The sequence below is a fragment of the Acipenser ruthenus genome, chromosome 14 (genome assembly GCF_902713425.1).
Source record: "Acipenser ruthenus chromosome 14, fAciRut3.2 maternal haplotype, whole genome shotgun sequence".
Lineage (NCBI taxonomy): Eukaryota > Metazoa > Chordata > Actinopteri > Acipenseriformes > Acipenseridae > Acipenser > Acipenser ruthenus.
Genome location: NC_081202.1, coordinates 33,745,147 through 33,770,380, shown reverse-complemented (window position 1 = coordinate 33,770,380; position 25,234 = coordinate 33,745,147). Strand labels below are relative to the sequence as shown.

General features: G+C 38.5%; 2 protein-coding genes across 3 annotated transcripts in view; one reads left to right on the top strand and one right to left on the bottom strand.

Moving 5' to 3' along the window:
* The window catches only part of slc25a18 (solute carrier family 25 member 18), a 28,191-nt gene extending 19,127 nt beyond the window's left edge, over window positions 1-9,064 (top strand). The window contains exons 5-9 of one of the 2 annotated variants that reach the window (XM_034032244.3): window positions 349-467; window positions 2,337-2,511; window positions 3,257-3,411; window positions 5,062-5,137; window positions 5,646-9,064. In XM_034032244.3, the coding sequence (XP_033888135.1) occupies window positions 349-467; window positions 2,337-2,511; window positions 3,257-3,411; window positions 5,062-5,137; window positions 5,646-5,787 (667 nt within the window). In that variant the 3' untranslated portion in view covers window positions 5,788-9,064. The remainder of the gene's footprint in view (window positions 1-348; window positions 468-2,336; window positions 2,512-3,256; window positions 3,412-5,061; window positions 5,138-5,645) is intronic. The other variant, XM_034032243.3, reaches the window with a different exon arrangement.
* Window positions 9,065-9,086: 22 nt separating this feature from the next.
* Window positions 9,087-25,234, bottom strand: part of LOC117420038 (uncharacterized protein C12orf56-like) — a 35,193-nt gene continuing 19,045 nt past the window's right edge. The window contains exons 7-13 of the mRNA XM_058986417.1: window positions 24,767-24,873; window positions 24,128-24,217; window positions 19,056-19,182; window positions 18,151-18,225; window positions 15,690-15,767; window positions 13,213-13,391; window positions 9,087-11,856 (exon numbers count right to left, since the gene is read on the bottom strand). Coding sequence (XP_058842400.1) covers window positions 11,730-11,856; window positions 13,213-13,391; window positions 15,690-15,767; window positions 18,151-18,225; window positions 19,056-19,182; window positions 24,128-24,217; window positions 24,767-24,873 — 783 coding nt within the window. The 3' untranslated portion in view covers window positions 9,087-11,729. The remainder of the gene's footprint in view (window positions 11,857-13,212; window positions 13,392-15,689; window positions 15,768-18,150; window positions 18,226-19,055; window positions 19,183-24,127; window positions 24,218-24,766; window positions 24,874-25,234) is intronic.

Sequence of the window (25,234 nt, the reverse complement as noted above, 5' to 3'; positions counted from 1 at the left end):
GTTAGAATAATGTTTAGGGCTCTGGACTCTTGACCGGAGGGTTGTGGGTTCAATACCCGGTGGGCGACACTGCTGCTGTACCCTTGAGCAAGGTACTTTACCTAGATTGCTCCAGTAAAAAAAATCAACTGTATAAATGGGTAATTGTATGTAAAAAAAACCAAAAAAAACAAACAAGTAATTGTATGTAAAAATAATGTGATATCTTGTAACAATTGTAAGTCGCCCTGGATAAGGGCGTCTGCTAAGAAATAAATAATAATAAAAAGAGGGGTTATATTTCAGATACTTTCATCTCCCTGTTCAGATGCCACTATGTAATTACATTATCTGCCTTTTTTCATTTAGAAAAAAACTTACTCTTTTTAAAGAGATGTTAGCAGGGTGTGGAGCTGGGACCTGCCAGGTCATTATTACCACACCTATGGAAATGCTCAAAATCCAGCTCCAGGATGCAGGTAGACTAGGTAAGTAAAATAGGCCTCAATTTAATCACCACAAAAACACTTTTACTTTCAGTACATTAATTATTAAAATTACAGTATGTCATTTCTTTATAATTTAACGGTTTTCATTAATTTGTCCATTCCTGTGTGTTTTGTTTATTTATTCTTGTACTGGACAGTGCTCCCTCGATGTTTCGTGATGTGATAATTCACCAGTGTTGTTAATTCACGGTTAGGCCCAGTTAACATTAAACTATACTAAGTACTAGGGGTGTGCGAACTTTGAGCCAAAATCCACATAAATGCAAACTACTTTGACTGTACTACTAAATATTCAATGTAACGTTTTGTATTGTGTTCAGAAACCCCATATTTCTCATAAAAGCGGTTGTTGGTAACCAACTATAATATAGCCCAAACTGCATCACAACTAACCCTTTGTTTTCAGGATGGAACTGCCAAGCTGCCGTATTGCGTGTGCATGTTTTAAACCAGTAAGAATTAATGAATGTTATTGATGATGTTGCAGCTGGCTGTCTCCTGTGGGACAGTAGTAGGAGCACGTCTACAGAAAGAGAAGCTGCTACTCAGGTTTTAGAAGGATGGTGTTGTATTATAGATCACAGGGTGCTGTACTACAATTAGATTTTTGTTTAGTTATGTTCACAGTGAATGTAAATATTGTGCCTGTGCTTCATAAAAAAAAGACAAAAAACTAAAATGTATTCTATTATAGCAGCTGTCTACAGTAGCGCTGTGCACCCTTACAAAAGCTCGAAAAAGTCTGCAACACTCAATCACCGGACATTTGATCTTAATTACTGTATAAGGGCCTGTGGGAGGGTGGGGGGAATTCAAAGGATACGACAAAAAGTTGAGCTTAAATGCCCTGCAGGGGTGCACTTTATTAATTTTGCCACAAGATAGCACTGTTCTGCTGGTTCACTCCAATACCATCTATAGTGATGAAGGAGCAGAATCCTGAATTCACACACACATGTGCGTCAAATAATAATAAAACACAATAACAAAATTACAAATAAAAGTTGCTGCTTTTGCAACATCCCAGGCCGTCACTACTCTTACAGCTCGGGTCTTCAGCCTGCACTTTGCTATTCCCCTTCTATACTCTGTGGGGTTGCTCAGGGTTTTCCCCACTAACTACACACGTCCCCACTCGTGTACAGAACTAAGATAATTTTCTTTTTGGTCCGGCTGTCTTCCTCAGCCTTGTTTGCCTGTCTCTCCTTTTCGCTTCAGACACTGGCGATCTTCTGTATACCAATCCATAACCTCACGATCAGGGCTCCCACTGTTGTTCTTCCTAGATGGGCGGGGCTGAGGAATAGCAAAGCATTATTTTTATAGGTCAATCGACACCCCCAAGGCCCTCCTCCCGACCACTCAGAGAGAGATAGAAACAACACACCCTCACCCAACCTCTCTGTGTCACTGCCATGATCAACAGGTGGATCTTACAGGGCTCCTGACCTCCCCCCTACAGGACCATGCATGCGTCAGATAGTCAGCACAGATCTCACCCTGTTAGAGGGCCCTTCTCATAGCTGACTGCAGCACCTGCTTTCAAGCCCTCTCAAATTCTAATATACTGTAGTTGCTAGCACATGGGTGATTAAAATATTTGGTCTGCTTTGTTAAAGTTAAGATATCACAATTCACGCACGCTGAAAGAGGGAGACAGTAGTTCAAACAATTACATACAAAGTATATTAAAAAGGGGGCTTTCACAATAATCAGGCGTAGCAGGGAGAGATGAAAATGGCAACAATAAAGGGATAACAAAAATAAAGACGGCAGCAGTCAGTCCAATAAATAAATGAAACACCGAACAAAACATTGGGTTAATGTGGTCTGCTTCATTGATTCCAGCCGCCCAGAAGACTGTGTCCACAGCCGGTGGCTCTCCTCCCCCCCAGGCCCGAGCATTCTCCACCAGCACATCAGCTGTCCACAGGCGCCCATCTGCCACTATGCTGGCCAGGGAGCTCCTGAAAACCAAAGGGATCAGCGGGCTCTACAGAGGAATCGGCGCCACGCTGGTCAGGTCAGCCAGTAACCTTTCTGTCTTGAGATGCAGGGAGTGCCTTGTCTTCTTTTTTTCGCAATATTATTTCTATTATTTCTATATTATAATTTATTATTTCTATAAACATCAGGCCTATTTACATTCCTCTGCAAAAAGGTACCCAACAATTCACGCTTGTTAGGGCCCTCGCTTTCGGTATTAATTTGTTGTGGTAAACCAGCAGACGGCACAGCTTTTACTGACAAGCAGTAGCGATTTAATATTTAATTTCTTAACTGTTTAATATGTGTGTCTCTGTTTCTGCTACTAACTAGTGTCCTTTTTCAGCAACTTTCTGTAACATTCCTAAAGGCTGAATTTCAGAAGTGGGGTGGTTTTAAAAAGAAAATACTGGGGGATGTGTGACTGTAATTTCATCCCCCTCTGCAACAGTGATTTGGGCATCTTCATATAAAACCACAGTTATAAAGGGGACAGAAATTACAGCACCAACTCCCTTCAGAAATTCAGCTTTTACTAAAAAAACAGAGCCAGTGATTGAAAACGACTAATTTTACTGGATTAGTTAGCAGGCCTGGTAATCTCAAACAACATCAGAAAGTGATGGATATCAGGAAATCAAGTAAGAAATTTAAATATGCCAAAAAAGTACAGTAAATGATATAAAGTATCACTTTATCACACCTACGTTCACAGTTCTAGTGTGGACACAATCAGCTCAGACTGCTTGTTTAAATGAGGGTGTTCTGTTTCCACTGTCCAGGGATGTGCCTTTCTCCATGATCTACTTCCCCCTGTTTGCCAACCTCAACAGGCTGGGGCAGAGAAGCCCTGGGGAGACGGCCCCCTTCTATCACTCCTTCCTAGCGGGCTGTGGAGCTGGTGCTGTGGCAGCCGTGGCTGTGACCCCTCTTGACGGTACCCTGACTTTCTTTGCGTTTTCTCCTTTTTATAACTATTTAAAATGCAACCCCCTGCAGTGTTTACCCCCTGCATTACCTTTGTTGTATTGTGTGCTGTCTGTGTTGAGACAGTATATTGTAGCGTGCCAGGTGACAGATGTGTGTGTGTGTGTGTGTGTGTATGTGTGTGTGTGTGTGTGTGGGAGGGGGGGTCACTACAGTACAGGACAGGACAGGACAGGGAACAAAGCTCACAGTCTAGTCCGTGGTCAGGTTGTTTGGCCTGGTGCCATCTTTATCAGCATCACAGCCAGTCCATTGTAATTGCAGATTCAGGAGGGGAATCCAGAGACAACACATGACAATACTAAAAAACACATTCTCCTGATCTGCAATCTCCCCAAAATGCACAGTTAACATATTAGCTAATTACCTAAAACATTTGTCCCACTACCATAAAGCATTTATAGCTTATTTGCCTACATCAATCTGGATTGGTTGTCAGAACAGCACCACAGTGCACTGACTTTAATGGAAGAGTAACATGCTGTCACCTGCTGGCAGGTCCCTGGATTGTCACAATAATTTTCAACAACATTTTTATTCACACATTATGGTTTCTATTCAATTGAACAAAACAAAACAGTGGAAGATCTAAATATCGCCACTGTTTAAATATTAAAAAACCTGGAGTTTTACTTGTAAAAGTAAAAACACTCTGAAGAGACTGGTAGAGATTTTCCTAAAGTCCCCTTCTTTTAAAGATCTAAACGGCAGTGCTATCTAGATCTGCCACGTTTAGATCACAGTAGATCCTCATGTGTCATAAATCAATGTGAAATACATTTCTCAACGTTTGTTCAGGTCACCACAAGAGAGAACATTTCTCTTATTAACAACAGATCAGGCACCCTCCTGAAACAAGACTGTGTTTCTATTCTCATACCCCTTATAACTTTTCCCACAGTAAAAGCACAGCAAAGTCTAATAAAGCATAACAAAAGCACACGCTAAAGCATAAATAAGCATTGTAAAAACCCAGAGAGATACACAGTGATGTACATTAGAGAAATTCTCTTTCTCCTGGTGAATGCTCTGAGTCAAAATGTATTCCCCAGCTCATTTATGACCCATGATGTGTGAAGAAAAATATCACAATATCAAAACAATACCGAAAAGGTAAAGCAATGCAGCTCCTGTTAACTCTGCAGGGGGCGCTGTAGCCCTTTCAGCACCAGGATTATTTGTCAGTTAGCAGCTTTCCTTCTTTAACCCAGGTGTATGGCATTTATGGGCAGCAGTGTGGAGTAGTGGTTAGGGCTCTGGACTCTTGACCGGAGGGTTGTGGGTTCAATCCCCAGTGGGGGACACTGCTGTTGTACCCTTGAGCAAGGTACTTTACCTAGATTGCTCTAGTAAAAACCCAACTGTATAAATGGGTAATTCTATGTAAAAATAATGTGATATCTTGTAACAATTGTAAGTCGCCCTGGATAAGGGCGTCTGCTAAGAAATAAATTATTATGATACACTTCTCCAGTAAACAAGAGCTAAATAGCTGTAAACAAATCTTCACATGATGCAGCTAATGTTGATCATTCTTGCTGCTTGCATACAACATAGTAGAGAACCACTGTATACTGAAAACATGTGTTTTGTATTGTAGTCATTAAGACTCGTTTACAAACCCTCCGAAAAGGCGTGGGAGAGGACACCTACAGAGGAACTGTGGACTGCGCGAGGTGAGCAAAGGATTCCACATTTAAAACAGCAGCTGGAAATCCTGCTTGTTAAATAAATAGATTGTAGCTAGCTAAATAATTGAATGAATCCTACCTGCCTTTGCTATACAGGTCTCAAATGTATGATTTGCAAACATGGTATCTAGTACAATAATGTGCAAGCACTATTTGCAAGTACACTTGCACTTCCCTTCTTGAAGAGCGAAAGTCACCAACACCCTTTTCCTTTCATTATCAAACCAGCTGCTTCCCCTATTGATTGAAGCAGTCAGGGACACGGTTTAATGACCTAGGAAGTGAAACGGTAACAGAAAGGAAGGCAAGCAAACTGAGAACTTTGTTTTAACCTAATGTCGTCCCCGTTTTAAAATTAAAATACTTTTGGAATCAAAGGTAATTTTTGGAGAAAATACTTGGGACTAGAATGGCCCTCGCTGTGTTTTCAGGCCTGAACTAATATAAAGTAAATACTACTTTAATTGCTGTGATCTCTTCATTCTGCTCACAGGAGAATCTGGCAGCGGGAAGGGTACTCTGCTTTCTTGAAAGGAGCTGGGTGTCGCGCTCTGGTCATCGCACCTCTGTTTGGGATTGCCCAGGTGGTCTACTTCTTAGGCGTCGGGGAATATCTCCTGGCCAATCTTGGTTAGATACCTCCCTGAATTAAATCCTGGCTCAGATTGGATCCGTTCAGAGCATAGTGCTACCAAAGATACTGAACACTTCACTAGAAAGAATCTGCACATCAATGGCTTTGCTACTTTCAGAGCTTACAAAATCCACCTCTATTTCATTGTGAAACTGTTACTTGGAAGATACTGGTTTATATAACAAAAAGTCTTTACTATAATAAGTCTCAATATAGGAACTTTTTGTTAATCACCTTACTTTAATTGCAAATGTTAAAGCTCTCTGTGCTTTGACAATAACAGAATACCATACTGCCACATTATGGCTTGACCAACGTTTTAATAAAGTATTATAGTGTAACCTTATCACTGATCCCTTTACTGTTGCCTGCAACATCCATTTGTTCAGTGCTTGTTTGTTTTTTACTTTTTCGATATGCAGATTTTTCACGTCCCATGTTGTGGCTTAAAACAAGCAAAGATCTTCAGTACAACAGCGATCAATGATTAAGTAGCTAATCTACAGGTAGTGGACAAAAAAATGGAAACACCAATGTAAAGTCACTTAATAGGGCGTTGGGCCACTATGGTATCCCGCTCTGTGGAGTTCTCGGCGGACCGTTTTTGATGAAACTGGCTGCTCGCGCCCCAGGTTGAAATTTGCAGTCAATTGATCTGAAGTTGCTCGACTGTTTTGCCTTGCACTTCAAATTAATGCACGGATATCACGATCCTGGAGTATGCGCTTCCGCCCACTGTTGCCCTTTGCTGATGATGTATTTCCCTCGGAGTTCCATGCCGACATCACCTTAGACACCGTTGCTCGTGAAACATCAGCAAGTTGAGCTGTCTTGGTCACTGAAGCTCCTGCCAAACGCGCCCCAACAATCACCCCTCTTTCAAAGTCACTGAGGTCTCCTCTTGCAGCCATGCTAGCCATAATTATAGGCAACCAGGCCTGTCCAGCATTTTTTTTTTTTTTTTTTTTTAATTTAGTCGTTGCCAATTAGTTTTTATTATTTTCTCCCCAATTTGAAATGCCCAATTATTTTTTAGGTTCAGCTCACCGCTACCACCCCTGCGCTGACTCGGGAGGGGCGAAGATGAACACACGCTGTCCTCCGAAGCGTGTGCCGTCAGCCACCCGCTTCTTTACACACTGCGAACTCACCGTGCAGCCGCCTCAGAGCTACAGCGTCGGAGGACAACGCAGCTCTGGGCAGCTTACAGGCAAGCCCGCAGGCGCCCGGCCAGACTACAGGGGTCGCTGCTACGCGGTGAGCCGAGGACACCCTGGCCGACCTAACCCTCCCTCCCCCCGGGCGACGCTCGGCCAATTGAGCGCTGCCCCGTGGGAGCTCCCGTCCACAGTCGGCTGTGGAATTGTCTGGACTATAGAGCGCGTCCTGCACTCTCTGTCCAGCATTTTTAAACATGACCCTAAGCATGCTGGGATGTTATTTGCTTAATTAACGCATGAGCCACACCTGTGTGGAAGCCCTTGCTTTCAATATACTTGGTGTCCCTCATTTACCCAGGTGTTTCCATTGTTTTGTCCACGACCTGTATTTCTTATTCTTAGCTCACTCTGCTGTACCTGATGTTCTTGAGACATGATTCCGAGAGCTCTATTTAGGCCACTAATGACTGAACAGACATGATACAAAGGGAATCTATGCAACAAGAATATATTTGTTAAGGTGCCTAGGATATTTCAAAATCTGTATGAACTTTCAGTTAGTACAGAATTGAAGTTTAAACATTAAAAAAAAAACGAAATACTGTAGCTATCATTTACTACAATAAATCAGCAAACTGACATTGACACTAACAACATGTATTTAACAAAGTTATTTTTCTGATAGTATTGTTTTGTCTGTATATCTGTTGAATAATGTTAGGAAAGTTAGGGGAAAAAAAGTCTAATCCAGAAAAAAAAAATTGTGCTTGATTATATGTGCTGGTTAACAGTTGTATAATGACACTTTGAAGCAGGCTACATGTAGTTTACTTTAGTTTTTATAAGCCATGTAGAGAGTCACCATGGGTTATCAGGGTGTCAGAGTCCAATATAAATTATACTAAGGGCTCCACAGAATGAAAGCCAGCAAACCAATTGCAATTGCATTAAATGTATTCGAAGTGTAATAGTGTAGTAATTAACTAAACAAAATCCTGTGTGCAGCAGTGAAATACAGTACAGTAAGAAAATCAAAGTGTACTAAAAATGATATGCAGCAATCAGCCATGGCAATCCAGGACCTCAGTGTAACAGTGCATTGATTTGGAAATACAGTGGTATGGGGATGGTGGTGGCCACATTTGTAATGCATAGTTAGTTTGCTTTCTGTTAAAGGTGCAAAGCCCCATACTCCCTGTCCTGTATTTAAGTTAAAATTAAAATCTGATAATTGTGAAACTGTTTTAGACTGTTGTAAAGGAGCCAACGACAGCAGAGAAAGTAAAAATGTGTTCTTTTGAAAAGAGGGAGGTTAAAAAATGAATGTGGTATACATTTCATTAGGAAAAAGTAGCTTACATTTTTCTTTTTGGTGTTCCGTTACTTTTTCATAATGTTTGCAATTATTCTTGGTGGTTCTTAGTGACTACACAAATATATTGTTTTAGGTGTTAAGGTTTAACTTTGAGTTGTAGTTGCCTGTCATGGACATATGTAATGCAGGCTAGATCAGCCCAAGTGTGTCTATATACTGTATTAGTAAGCACCATCTAGTGCACAGCAGTGTATTGCCAGCAAAACTGAAGATCATTTAGTAAGTATTTGATTACCTTTGCTCTTCTGCTGAAGAGGATCAATGTTCAAATTGTAAATGACCTCTTTTTGAGTTTTCAATTAAGGGTTTATCATTGAAATCAATATATTTTGATTGTCTTATTTGTAATACAGTGCCGTTTTCAGAACGGTAAAAGAAACATGTTTTTTTAAGTACATTTGCAGCCGGTGTCACAGACCGTGATTAACACTGATCTTGAATTAACATACCTAAAATAACAGGAGAGGATCCAGGTCAATCTGTGATATCTGCTGCTTAAACCCAGGGGAGCTACACCAGTTACTGAGACACAACAAGGTTGTGTCTAGTTCTCTTCAGAGAAAAGGATACTGGTGTGTGGCTACATTTATATTGAAAGTATATTGCGGTATGAATGACTGTCTTCATTGCGCAATTTAGATGAAAAACTTTTAACTCAATTTCATTTTAGATACAGAACAGTTGTGCTGAAATATACATAGATGGTACAAGCTTTTTCACAGTGCTAGCATTTTTGTATTTTTACACACAAAAATAAATATTGTAATAAAAGTATATTGTCAAATGCCTGTTTTGTTTAAACATTTTTTATGAAATGGTAACCAAGGTTTTGATATCCTATTATGCCATATGGACCATATGGTCCAATCTCACTCAGTCAGTTGACAAATAATTTTGCAGTATGTACTGTGCTGTAGTTTCCTTGCTTTACTGTACTATTCTGCTGTGATATACCGTGGGGTTCCGTCATATACCTTTGTAACAGACGTTAGTTTTAATCTCAGTTTGTAAACATACAGTACTCCTTCATTACTCTAACATTTTTGTGCATAGCGAGTTTCCTTATTGAAGGAGTGCTAAGCAATGTTTTCAAATCAATTGCAATGCCCCTTGGTAGCTCCATTAACATTATTACTGGGCCCTCTTTCATAGTGATCAAAATCTTTAGTTTTTTCAGGTGTCTTCTTGTTTTACATGAACCCAGAACATGCGATATTTCAAACACAGCTCTGCAGATAAACCACAGCATACTGGTTTCTAAGCAGGAGGGCAAGGGTTGCCAATTTACCAGAGTGAAAAACTGGGATATTTTAGATCAGCTATTACCATTTAATCATGTGACATACACTGTACATATATGTCATGGCCAAAGTCCGAAAATCAGCCAATGATATAAATGACCGGCCAATGCTGTCATTGGCTGTTGCTCTTGGGCTCTGACAACAGTGTCAATGACATCAATAGCTGTACATTTTGGGCGATGTTGTTTTCTTAACATTATTATTTGTTTATTTAGCAGACGCCTTTATCCAAGGCTTACAGAGACTAGGGTGTGTGAACAATGCATCAGCTGCAGAGTCACTTACAACTACGTCTCACCCGAAAGACGGAGCACAAGGAGGTTAAATGACTTGCTCAGGGTCACACAATGAGTCAGTGGTTGAGGTGGGATTTGAAACGGGGACCTCCTGGTTACAAGCCCTTTTCTTTAACCACTGGACCACACAGCCTGTAGAGTACTTCGGACATTAGCCTCATAACTTGGGACAATAAGTTGTTATAGTAGTCTTATTTTTAGCAGCTGTAAGCCTGGCCAGGCAAAACTATTTTTTAAGAAAAGGGTACACAGAAAGAAAAAAAAGATTAGCTGATTTTACTGTTTCTCTCTGGCCTATTGTTTGGTTTTCTATTAGGAATGTATCCTTTTATTTTTGGGATTAAAAATATATTTGAGGGATTGGATATTTCGGGATTTAAAACAAAGACTGTGTACAGCATTTTGATTTTCTGGACTTTTTTTTTTTTTTCCAATCTGCTAGTAACCTGTTTGTTTTTATCGTTTTACTGGTTTTGTGTTTCAAAGCATATACATGTTTTTGTTCCTTTTCTCTTTCTTTTCATTCCGAGCATAAATTTGAGTTTGATTAATTTTCCCATTTCATATTTGGTAGTAGCAATTCTTCTATTTTCAGTGAGGTGTATACTGTATCTCTCTGTTATTGGTCTTCTCTTATTTAGAAATAATAATTGAGAAAGTATTTGATTTACGGCTGTTTGTTATAAATTGATGTTGCTAGTTTCTAAAATAGCGTCTGAATTGTTGTTAATTTAAATCTGTATAGTTGGTTCTCTTAAATATTGAATACATGTTGAATAAGGCAATGAAGTATTCTAAAATATAGAGGGGTTGCTTATTTTATTTTTTTAACCTCCAGTATATTTTAGTAGTTGTATTTACAATTGTTTCAACATTGACCACCTAGTACTGGGCAATGTCGTCATCGCTCGGCCAATGTTGTTATTTAGATCTTTATGACTTTTTCTAACCGGAACAAAAAATTAAGGCTGAAAACTGGGACAATATCAGTTTTTCCAGGTTGCCTGGTGACCCTATGTAGATCACATGGTCTGATTGCAGCTAGACCATTGGAATGCATTTGAACTACACATGATTAGGAACCAGGAAGCAGCTGGGACTTTTATAAAGGCATATCCCCCAATATAACAAATCTACACAAGCAAAGACTATAAAGATTTTCCACACAAGAAAGGAGGGGCACAGCGATTGGGTTGCTGGTGCTAATAAGAGGCAAGACAATGGATTTAAAAGCAATGCTTTGCAATACATTCATCTGAGAATGTATAAAAAAGGCAATACCATTTTATCAGAACATTAGGTAATAAAAATACTTTAAAAACAATGACATATATATAAAAACAATGTATATATACACACACACACACACAAGTAGCTGTTGAGTTAAGGTGGGAGAAAGCAGTAACTATAGAATTATGGGTATTCAGGATTACTGCTTTCTCCCACTTTAACTCAAAAGCTAATTGTATTTACTTACTCTCCTGCGCTTTTCACTAGTTAAAGTACAGTTACGCTGCACTGATGAGCCCCAAACGGGGCGAAACATGTCTGCAGATACTGTACTGTGACTTTTAAAAAGCTGTGAATGTAGAAACTTTTTGGCGACTTTCACGCAATTTGATTGGCTCTTGTAATGCTGACATTTGCATATCTCGATTACCCATAATATATACATACACACACACATATGGTTCGGACATATAAATAAATAAAATAAGTGTTCGGAATTGCATATATTCACAATAATAACTGATGTGTTCTATTTAAGGTAAGCTGGTACTCCCCCAAGTAGACTGCTCCTGCCCTTGTGTTCAGAGCTGTGGGGCAGGTTTGTGTTCCACCAGCTCCAGCACATGGGCGAGGAGTCTGACAGTGGGCTGGGTGATGGGGTAGCACAAAGGGAACCTCTCCTCTACAGATGGGGTCTGGATGTAGTACCTGGAAGAAACAAAGAAGAAATGCACCAACAGTTAAAGAGTAAACTTATAAAACGTGCACTCACTCTGTGTGGTTCTAATCAACTGTGCGTGAAGGTGCTTTCACCCGAGTGCAGGAGCTTCCTATTGGTTCTAATCGCCTGCCGTGGACGTGTGGAGCACAGGCTAGGACAAAGTGTCTTTACAGAAGTAAGAGCCGGCGCCATCTCGTGATCTGCCACTTTGGATCAACTTTCCTTTTGTTTTGCTGGTAATAACTTTCTTTACGTGTGTTCAAATATAAAAGACACTTTGGATAGATTGACCTCTCAGATTGATGAATCAATGGCATGATAGTAAAAATAAGAAAATAATGCAATTTCAAGTTCCACTGAGTGCATTAAGTAAGGGAGCGGCTCAGAGCGAGAATTTCTCTGCTCACTCGGAACAGCGATGGAATCTGCTCTGTAGCACACTGAGCTGCTCGGGAGGAGCAGAACGGGGCCTGCAGTGAAGTGGGTTCTTACACTGAGGTCAGTAATTGAATAAACTCTTACTCTTTTCAGTGACCCTGACAGAGTGATGTGACCCAGACAGGGGGATCAATTCATTTACACAAATGCTGCTTTTAAATGCTTGAGGTTATTTCAGTTGTAACATTGACAACAGCTAATGTTTGTGCCAATGGTAAGTACCGTTATACAACAAAAGGAAATGATTGTAAGGAGAACAAAATAAACATAAATACATAAATAAATAAATACACAGTGTAAAATGGAGTGCAGTGAATATGAGCGGTTTCTCAAAGGCTGAGAAATGACACTGAGCACAATGAAAGCAGTAGCACATCTACCAGTAAAAACTGACAACCTCTGTCACTAAAGGGATGACTCCAATCTAAATGAACAGCCTCTCTCACTAAAGGGATCCCAATCTAAATGAACAGCCTCTCTCACTAAAGGGATGACTCCAATCTAAATGAACAGCCTCTCTCACTAAAGGGATCCGAATCTAAATGAAAAGCCTCTCTCACTAAAGGTATCCCAATCTAAATGAACAGCCTCTCTCACTAAAGGGATCCCAATCTAAATGAACAGCCTCTCTCACTAAAGGGATCCCAATCCAAATGAACAGCTTCTCTCGCTAAAGGGATCCCAATCTAAATGAACAGCCTCTCTCACTAAAGGGATCACAGTATTGTGTGGGAATCCTCAGTCAGGATGAATAATGTCACAGGGGGGGGCTTGACCCAAGAACGTTTGGGAACCCCTGTATTACAGCACTTAAAGTACCTCAAATAGTAACCCTTAAAATGTAGTCAGAAGTGATCTTTATTGTGGCAGCATGCAATATGCCCCTGCGGTCCTGTCCGGATTACCTGAACTCCTCCCTGTACTTGGTCCGGATGTCCTCGGCTAAGCTGCTGCTGTACTGAATGCAGGAGCTGAGGATGTAGAGCTGCTGGTATAAGAGCACAGCCTGGCTGGGACTGAGCAGAGGCAGGGCTGGAGACAGCACCGAGATCACAGCTTTCACTACACTGCCAACGAAGGACACCTGCACCAGAGACAAGCAGACAAACAGCCCCACATTTCACTCCACACTCTCAACTTTTACTGAACAGCTAAAGGGGGAATTCCCTGGTATTACAGACAACAGGCTCTGCTGAAGTAATTGTAGCTAACAGAATAACTCCATGAATCTTAGCTGTTTGCACTTCCATTAGCTACTGCACACAGGTCTCAAATGTGTAGATTTAAAAGAGGATATCTGGTTCTACTTCAGGGTAAAGAAAGTTCTCTGTTTCCATGCCTTATTCTCAGGATATCTGTTACACTTGCATCTGTTAAACTGGCTTTGTTCACAGGCCTGACAAAGCAGAGTGTGCAAGAAAGACTCTCAACTTGATTAGAGGTAGCCCCTGAACACTTAAGCAAATATCATAACATAACACAGTAGTACTTTCAAGCCCAGAATGCACTGGTCCCTATTCATAGCATTTGTTTTGTTCAGGACTGATTTTTTGTATTATTATGTGGCAGGGCAGAAGCCCTGAATATGTAAATAGTGTGTGTGTGTGTGTGTGTGTGTGTGTGTGTGTGTGTGTATTTTTGAATGCAAGTTCGGCAGGGTTGGGCTTAAATCTATCCCTACCACCAATCACTTGGGGACCACATGCACATAAAGGGATGTGTGATAAAGAAAGAAAGAATCGATGCTGTAAATCTCCCTGCCGATCCGAAAGCGTGCCGTGTAAAGCAAACAAATTTTCGATAGGGGTGGATAAAAATGTATCCTGTACGAATTTTAGCGCATACTCTTTTTAGTCATATGGTGGTATTTACGTGGTCAACGCAGCAAATCATTTAAGGCTTGAGACATAATTAAAAAAAAAAAAAAAAAAAAACTACATGATATTTTATTTAACACCATTTAATCAAATAAACTACAAAATTATATCGCAAAAGTCTACCAAAAGCCATAATGGCAGTAGTATTTCATGTCAGTTCTTCATTAAGTAGTCTGTATGAAAAAACTACAAAGCAGTATGTAATTCATTATGTTAACGTAACATTATATTCAACAAGTTATATTGGACTTTATGAGCAACATTGGTTAATTCTGTAGGGTAGTGGAAAACATTTGGCCACAGATATAATTGTGGTAATTCAACTTAAATAACACATATCATATGCAGGGGTCGGCAAAGTCATGTTACATGACGGACACCTTACAAAATGGAACATGATCATATGTTTTGTCTGTTAGTATTACGTACATTTAATTATAATATAAAATAAACATACCTCATAGTGCTGTAATAGCATTACTGAAGCACTGTCAGGTTTAAACCACACCATTTTCTGTACTGGATCATTATTTTGTTAATTTTCCAAACAACTGAATATGGCTGCACTTATATTTTCTGCATTACAGCCTCCAGATATTTCTGTTAGGTTCAAAAACGATGGTAAATAACAAGTTGATTCGTGTCACTTTGGTCAGTGCTTTCAGCACACATTCTGCACACACAGAGTGGATCTACCACTGATTTTAGGGTTTAGCTGAAAAGACAGTCGCCAAATTTCTCATTGTTTCTGCCAATAGTTTATGCACTCAGTGCAGTCTTTGAAAGGCAGAGGAATTGGAGTACATTTCTGTGGCCATTTCTTTAAAGACGTTACCTGTTGTAAATTGTAACAGCTTTTGCCAAACTGTAGGCGAGACAGAGCTCATTCTGTGAGTCTTTTTGGTCCAAGTTTACAAACGACGACATACACCTGACCCTCTTGTTTTCTTTCACTTCTCTTACAAACATATTTTCTGCTGCAGACATGTTTACTATTTTCATCATCTTTTTACACCATTTCTTGGCATGATCCCTGGCCACTGTATATTTTAATTCCACCCCTGACCTTTCAAAAACAAAATATTAATTTTCCCAAGCAGGACTGAAATATCTTCCTTTAGGTTTCAGTGCAGCTGTCTCCGGAGGGTATCGGATACTGGACTGCCATTCTGTCTGTTAATAATAATAATAATAATAATAATAATAATAATAATAATAATAATTTTTAAAAAAAATTCATATGAGGTCAACAGTACAGCTTCAAAAGAATATGAAAGCACAATGGTAATTCTTTTTAATTTGGAGGGTATTAATATATATATTTTGTTCAGATCTACGGTAAGATTCGCATACATTTGTGTGTTTGTGCTAGAAATGTGTTTGTCTTGTTGATGGAAACATAGCATGTGTTAGGAAGCCAGTAAAGGAACCAAGGTAGGGTTGTGGAAATGAGTTATCGAAACGCGGTGAAAGAACAGCTGTGTGCTTTATCACAGCACACTTACCACGGAGGGCAGTCCCTGCAGTACCGTCATGACCCATCCCACCGTCATGAACGGGCCGCAATCTGACGTTAGGTTTCCCTGAGGAACGAAGAGGAAGAAACCAAAAATTACAAATAACACAAACTGAAACTGAAAAATTATTAAAACAAAGGGATGTAGTCACAAGTATTTACTACTGTGTTAGAACAGTTTCTATTTTAAATAACACAAAAGTTCAAGTTACAAAGCTTTAAATAAATACCTCAAAAAGTTAGTGTTACAGTTTACAAGACACATGTTACGTTTACCTTTGCTGTGTCCCTTGTTTGGCTGGTATCACAGTGTTATATTTTTAAACATATTGTCTCATGCGTCATAAATCAACTAAGCAATACATTCCTCAACTTTTACTCAGGAACGTTTGGCAGTACAAAAGGATCGCAGTGTATCCAGATCACGCTCCCTCCCGCAACAATGCTAGTTTCTGTGCCTACAATACAGCACTCATTTCCATCAGCATTGTTGCAGGAGGGAGCATGAACTGGATACACTGCAATGTTTAGAAGAAAAAATGGCAAAACATTCCTGACAAAAATAAAAAAGTAATTCCCTCGTTGATTTATCTGTGATTTATGAATAAATTCTCTTTTTTTTTTTTTTTTCTTTTTTTTTTAAAAAGTCGACATGCAGATATTTCAAAAGGCAATGCTATAGATGACATTTGTGTTGCTTCCGTGTTTACAAAAGCCTAACCAACGTTTTAGTATTTAAAACTAAAAATGTGTTTTACTACTCAGTAATCATGTGAGCAACCTTTTATCACCTTTTGGTTGTTTGCTTGTTTTTTAACTTGAATAGCGTTTTATGACCGACAGCACAGGAAGTAATTAGGTAGCAGGAAACAGCAGCAAATGTAACCAATAGGGTTGTCTTGGAAATACAGTACAAGCACATCCTAAATAACATTCTCAAACAAAACAAGCAAAGCTTTTCAACACATGAAAAGGGGGTGCAGTAGTAATGTTGTTGGCGTTAAAACGAGGTAAGAAAATGGACAAATCCAGTTTTCAGTTGATTTGCATAACAAATCCCCACTGGAAAAATCAAAGGATGCCGTTCTTCATTTAGGCCTAAACAGTTACTTATCTCTACTGAGACATGCTGCTTCTGTTCTATCAGCTCTGTCTCTAGGGTAGAAACGCACTCTTGTGAAAGCTCTGGTAACTCAATCTCCTCATTTTACCAGACCAGCTTTTGTGTGAAAGAAGAATCTCACACTAGCTACAGTACTTGGGTTATGTTCCACCAAAAAGTGTGGCGGTCAGCTGTAGAAAGGTATGATAGTCGAAAAATAAAATCTGGATCTGGAATTCAACTGTAATTGCAAGCCAGAAGGGTATACATGTCATCTACAGGGACGAAACCAAAGTATTCAACCACCTCTGCTGGCTTTGGAGCTCGAGGGTGGGGGTAGTACATTTATTGGCAATCCAACTACCATTATAAAAGTTTGCTATGGTATTTTTGCAGTGTATTTTATTATTATACTTTTGCATTTTGTATTTTTTTTTTATCTCAGACACCTTGCTTAGTTAGTACCTTGGTATCCCTGAACAGATGATCCTTCTCTCAAAAAAAATTTTGGAGGTAAAATAATGAGCAACAATCCCACATAAGCAGAAAACAGTTTCCAACAACTGCTGTTTGCTCAGTGATAAATGCTGTTGGCTTTCTTTGTTTTTTTTTGTTTTTTTTTAAGTGACAGACAGGCACCTGGCTGTTTGTATCATAGTAGACCAGCAGGTGGCCATGTAATGCTATGCTAGCTATGGGAGTGGAGTTGATTGGTTTCTCCATAACATAAAGCTGTCTGTCACTTTTTCAGTTCTCGTCAATACTAATCCTCAACTCCAGCTAATATTTGTTTTCTGCAAGAACTGTGAGGATGAAACAATCATTGTACATTTACAACATGTAGTTAACAAACATGTTTTCAAGATTGCATATTTTGGTTGTAAGAGCATTTATTGAATAATGTAAAAAAAGCAAAGGTTCTGCCCTTATAAAAGTGTGCCATAGTAAAAACAGTGAGGTATGGTAAAGCATATTAATAAACAGGGTCAATGGTCACCGCATAGTATAAACACATGACAAGCATAAGAAAACTGCAAAAATACCGTGGTAAACTTTTATAAGGGTGTGTAGTTAAAGTACCTGTATTTTAAAGTGTGTCAGGTAATATCCATGTTAATGTTACAACAAAACTGAAAAACAAACAACTTCCAAGAATTTGGGGTTTGGTTTTAGTTTTGTAAAATTAACTGGTGTTTTTTTTTTTTTCCTTTAAAAAAAAAAAACAGGAGTTCTAAAACATTTGAGAAAACATTTTGGAAATGCACTGCGTTTCAAAACCAGCATTTTCACATGTACTACATTCAGTGTTGCTGGACGGATCATGTGAAATCTTTACACAGCTACTCACCTGATGTGCGAGGAGAATGATCTCATACAGAACAGCAGTCACTGCTTCAATGTACTCTGTTATCAGCTTTTGTACCTGGGAGACAGAATGGGTATTGAGTACCAAGAAAACACGCTCCTCTATTAGTGGAAAATTACTGCAAAGACGGCAAACAGAAGCTCTAATCTCCAATTGCCAGCTCGCTCATGAGGGATCCTTCTTATTCAATGCGGAGGTTGTTTCTAGCAGGTGTGTGAATGGAGCTGCCGTACTGTTAATGAATAAAACATCCAGAAACAAAGAAGCTGTGAACAGGTGTTACTGAAAGTCCCTCTTGTTCAGTTAAACTCCTGCTTCGTCAGTCGTGATAAAAGCCCATTCTGATTTGCTGGTTATGAGACCCGTTTTAAGCTTTTTAATAAAGGGTCTAATCAGAGTCGGGGTCAAATCCTTTTTTTTCAATTCCAATTCCATTTCCAATTCCTGTTTTAAAATCAATTCCCAACTCCAATTCCCATTCCTTCAAAGTAAATGGAATTGATCATACAGATTGTTGTGATCGTTCAGCTTCTTTCATTTGAAGCCAATTTAATTGACTAACAGTGACTTCAATTTAAGTCATTTGTTGCCACTGCAAGAAGCTCATTTTAACAGAACACTGCTAATTGCAATTTATTGATGTATTGGAATTGTTAAAAAGGGAATGGGAATTGATTTAAAAAAGGATTTGGAAATGGAATTGGAATTAAAAAACAGGAATTGACCCCAATCCTGGCTAATTCTTCAAAGCATGTTTAACCTAAGAGAACGCTTATGAACTTTGCATAGCGGATGGGAGACAAAGACTCTTAGAAAGCAGAGCACATAACTTGCTGGAGTATGTATAGTTTATACAGCAGCTTATCCTTTCAAGAAAGGTGTCTCACCTCCGTATCTGCGCCCCTGTCCACTGGTACAGAATTAGCCACCCTCACAGTGTCAGACCTGGATGTTGCGTTATGAATCTGGGGTTCCCTGACCAAAGTCATTAACAGGGTCCGTGTTACTGCTCCCCTGCAAGAAACAAAGCTGATTTGAGTTGCACGTTTTCAAAGATGAATTCAATCAATCTTACGAGGAATTTCACATCAGATCGCATGGGTTATAAACATGAAGTAATATGGAAATGTGAAAAAGATTGGCACAGAAAGAATCATTGGTATGGATCATTAGTATAGTATGGATCATTAGTACAGTATGGATCAGTAGTATAGTATACATCATTGGTACAGTATGGATCATTAGTATAGTATGCATCATTGGTACAGTATGGATCAGTAGTATAGTATGCATCATTGGTACAGTATGGATCATTAGTATAGTATGCATCATTAGTACAGTATGGATCATTAGTATAGTATGCATCATTGGTACAGTATGGATCATTAGTATAGTATGGATCATTAGTACAGTATGCATCATTGGTACAGTATGGATCAGTAGTATAGTATGCATCATTGGTACAGTATGGATCAGTAGTATAGTATGCATCATTGGTACAGTATGGATCAGTAGTATAGTATGCATCATTGGTACAGTATGGATCAGTAGTATAATATGCATCATTGGTACAGTATGGATCATTAGTATAGTATGCATCATTGCTACAGTATGGATCATTAGTATAGTATGCATCATTGGTACAGTATGGATCAGTAGTATAGTATGCATCATTGGTACAGTATGGATCATTTGTATAGTATGCATCATTAGTACAGTATGGATCATTAGTATAGTATGCATCATTGGTACAGTATGGATCAGTAGTATAGTATGCATCATTGGTACAGTATGGATCAGTAGTATAGTATGCATCATTGGTACAGTATGGATCAGTAGTATAGTATGCATCATTGGTACAGTATGGATCAGTAGTATAGTATGCATCATTAGTACAGTATGGATCATTAGTATAGTATGCATCATTGGTACAGTATGGATCAGTAGTATAGTATGCATCATTGGTACAGTATGGATCAGTAGTATAGTATGCATCATTAGTACAGTATGGATCAGTAGTATAGTATGCATCATTGGTACAGTATGGATCATTAGTATAGTATGCATCATTAGTACAGTATGGATCATTAGTATAGTATGCATCATTGGTACAGTATGGATCATTTGTATAGTATGCATCATTGGTACAGTATGGATCAGTAGTATAGTATGCATCATTGGTACAGTATGGATCATTTGTATAGTATGCATCATTAGTACAGTATGGATCATTAGTATAATATGCATCATTGGTACAGTATGGATCAGTAGTATAATATGCATCATTGGTACAGTATGGATCATTAGTATAGTATGCATCATTGGTACAGTATGGATCAGTAGTATAGTATGCATCATTGGTACAGTATGGATCATTTGTATAGTATGCATCATTAGTACAGTATGGATCATTAGTATAGTATGCATCATTGGTACAGTATGGATCAGTAGTATAGTATGCATCATTGGTACAGTATGGATCAGTAGTATAGTATGCATCATTAGTACAGTATGGATCATTAGTATAGTATGCATCATTGGTACAGTATGGATCATTTGTATAGTATGCATCATTAGTACAGTATGGATCATTAGTATAGTATGCATCATTGGTACAGTATGGATCATTTGTATAGTATGCATCATTAGTACAGTATGGATCATTAGTATAGTATGCATCATTGGTACAGTATGGATCAGTAGTATAGTATGCATCATTGGTAGAGTATGGATCAGTAGTATAGTATGCATCATTGGTACAGTATGGATCAGTAGTATAGTATGCATCATTGGTATAGTATGGATCATTAGTATAGTATGCATCATTGCTACAGTATGGATCATTAGTATAGTATGCATCATTGGTACAGTATGGATCAGTTGTATAGTATGCATCATTGGTACAGTATGGATCATTAGTATAGTATGCATCATTGCTACAGTATGGATCATTAGTATAGTATGCATCATTGGTACAGTATGGATCAGTTGTATAGTATGCATCATTGGTACAGTATGGGTCATTAGTATAGTATGCATCATTGCTACAGTATGGATCATTAGTATAGTATGCATCATTGGTACAGTATGGATCATTTGTATAGTATGCATCAATAGTACAGTATGGATTATTAGTATAGTATGCATCATTGGTACAGTATGGATCAGTAGTATAGTATGCATCATTGGTACAGTATGGATCAGTTGTATAGTATGCATCATTGGTACAGTATGGATCATTAGTATAGTATGCATCATTGGTACAGTATGGATCAGCAGTATAGTATGCATCATTGGTACAGTATGGATCAGTAGTATAGTATGCATCATTGGTATAGTATGGATCATTAGTATAGTATGCATCATTGCTACAGTATGGATCATTAGTATAGTATGCATCATTGGTACAGTATGGATCAGTTGTATAGTATGCATCATTGGTACAGTATGGATCATTAGTATAGTATGCATCATTGCTACAGTATGGATCATTAGTATAGTATGCATCATTGGTACAGTATGGATCAGTTGTATAGTATGCATCATTGGTACAGTATGGATCATTAGTATAGTATGCATCATTGCTACAGTATGGATCATTAGTATAGTATGCATCATTGGTACAGTATGGATCATTTGTATAGTATGCATCATTAGTACAGTATGGATTATTAGTATAGTATGCATCATTGGTACAGTATGGATCAGTAGTATAGTATGCATCATTGGTACAGTATGGATCATTAGTATAGTATGCATCATTGGTACAGTATGGATCAGCAGTATAGTATGCATCATTGGTACAGTATGGATCAGTAGTATAGTATGCATCATTGGTACAGTATGGATCAGTAGTATAGTATGCATCATTAGTACAGTATGGATCATTAGTATAGTATGCATCATTGGTACAGTATGGATCATTTGTATAGTATGCATCATTAGTACAGTATGGATCATTAGTATAGTATGCATCATTGGTACAGTATGGATCATTTGTATAGTATGCATCATTAGTACAGTATGGATCATTAGTATAGTATGCATCATTGGTACAGTATGGATCAGTAGTATAGTATGCATCATTGGTAGAGTATGGATCAGTAGTATAGTATGCATCATTGGTACAGTATGGATCAGTAGTATAGTATGCATCATTGGTATAGTATGGATCATTAGTATAGTATGCATCATTGCTACAGTATGGATCATTAGTATAGTATGCATCATTGGTACAGTATGGATCAGTTGTATAGTATGCATCATTGGTACAGTATGGATCATTAGTATAGTATGCATCATTGCTACAGTATGGATCATTAGTATAGTATGCATCATTGGTACAGTATGGATCAGTTGTATAGTATGCATCATTGGTACAGTATGGGTCATTAGTATAGTATGCATCATTGCTACAGTATGGATCATTAGTATAGTATGCATCATTGGTACAGTATGGATCATTTGTATAGTATGCATCAATAGTACAGTATGGATTATTAGTATAGTATGCATCATTGGTACAGTATGGATCAGTAGTATAGTATGCATCATTGGTACAGTATGGATCAGTTGTATAGTATGCATCATTGGTACAGTATGGATCATTAGTATAGTATGCATCATTGGTACAGTATGGATCAGCAGTATAGTATGCATCATTGGTACAGTATGGATCAGTAGTATAGTATGCATCATTGGTATAGTATGGATCATTAGTATAGTATGCATCATTGCTACAGTATGGATCATTAGTATAGTATGCATCATTGGTACAGTATGGATCAGTTGTATAGTATGCATCATTGGTACAGTATGGATCATTAGTATAGTATGCATCATTGCTACAGTATGGATCATTAGTATAGTATGCATCATTGGTACAGTATGGATCAGTTGTATAGTATGCATCATTGGTACAGTATGGATCATTAGTATAGTATGCATCATTGCTACAGTATGGATCATTAGTATAGTATGCATCATTGGTACAGTATGGATCATTTGTATAGTATGCATCATTAGTACAGTATGGATTATTAGTATAGTATGCATCATTGGTACAGTATGGATCAGTAGTATAGTATGCATCATTGGTACAGTATGGATCATTAGTATAGTATGCATCATTGGTACAGTATGGATCAGCAGTATAGTATGCATCATTGGTACAGTATGGATCAGTAGTATAGTATGCATCATTGGTACAGTATGGATCAGTAGTATAGTATGCATCATTAGTACAGTATGGATCATTAGTATAGTATGCATCATTGGTACAGTATGGATCATTAGTATAGTATGCATCATTAGTACAGTATGGATCAGTAGTATAGTATGCATCATTGGTACAGTATGGATCAGTTGTATAGTATGCATCATTGGTACAGTATGGATCATTAGTATAGTATGCATCATTAGTACAGTATTGATCAGTAGTATAGTATGCATCATTGGTACAGTATGGATCAGTTGTATAGTATGCATCATTGGTACAGTATGGATCAGTTGTATAGTATGCATCATTGGTACAGTATGGATCAGTTGTATAGTATGCATCATTGGTACAGTATGTCCAATAAAGCAACATGAAGAGGTTATTTTCTATGAGAATCATAGAATACAGCTTGTAATGTGTGAAAGCCAGCGTTCTGTATCATTAACATGGTCAGAGGTTAGAACGTGGTGCTGAAAAGCACGACGTTGCTCAGTAGCAGGAAGCAGCAGGTTCATCTACAGGGCTGTCTAAGATATCTGGATATTCCGAACTGAAGTATAAATACCAGCAAAGACACAAAAACGACCTCAACACCGTTTTTAAATGTACACTGAAGTTTATAAGCCAAGTCCTCCTTGTAGAGGAATGTGTTCCCTAAACTAGAGACACGTGTTACTGTGAACAAAAACAAAGCATCCCTGTGCCACAATGTAGTGTATATAATATAATGTGCACACTTACCGTTTAGCTGTAAGGATGCCGGTCCGAGACGGCTCAGTCTCTGTCTCTCTAAACATCAGTGCCAGAGTCTGCGCAATCATTATACAGACCCTACAAGAGACAGGCCTGCAGTGAAAACTCACTCTGCCTTGACGTAACAGGAGAAGCAAGGCCTCAACATTCGAAACCTCTCATTAGCACGCTCCCCAACAATCTTTACACCGAAAAAAAATCTTTCTGTTCTTCTTTTTAAGCAAATATTTCACCTTTCGCTCTTAAAAAATGTAAACTGTCTCACCTGGTTTCTCATTATTACCTCAGCAACCAGAGTAGTGCATGATGATGACATGGATAACCTCCTACTGCTGCAAGTATTCACACAAGCATATCTATAAGGCTCAAAGTTTTGTAATGTCTATGAGATTTTAAGGGGGGGAGGGCTTGTAACCCTACAGTTAAAACTGCATTTGGAGAAAGTAGACAAACTGGGCTTCCTTTCTTTCTAATAGAACTGAATGCATAGAAGGGTATCCTGCGACAGACCCCAATGAATGATAAATTAGAGTACATTGACTATGGGACATTGCAGCAGTTCTTGGTGCAATATACAGTAATTAAATAGCGACCCCGCGATGGCAAGGCCAGGAAGTGTTTACTTACACTAACTTGTCAGCTTTGTGGCCCTGGTCGGGTTGTCCAGGTACATTTTGAGACTTTGGCAAGTAATCAGAAAGTTTCTTGATCAGGAAAGGAAACAGATCATTGGACTAAAATGGAGAAACAAAAAAAAAGACAATACCAGTCACCAAAATATAATAATAATAAAAAAACAATAAAAATAACAAAAACACAGGGGGTGGATGAAAGCTATACCATTATATCTGCAGTACACAGCACACACTTTTGTGTAAATGGCCTCACGTGATAGATTCATATGTTATGCAAATAGATCTATTACATATCTACAAGTTTGACAGAGGCTGAATGTATGTGCTATGCTGGCAGCAGATACAGCCAACACTGTACCAATAACTACCATTATAAACCACATATCAGAAATCAACCAATGACAGTGAAGCACTAGCCACAATTCCAATACATCTCATCCTGGGTCACCACACACCTAAT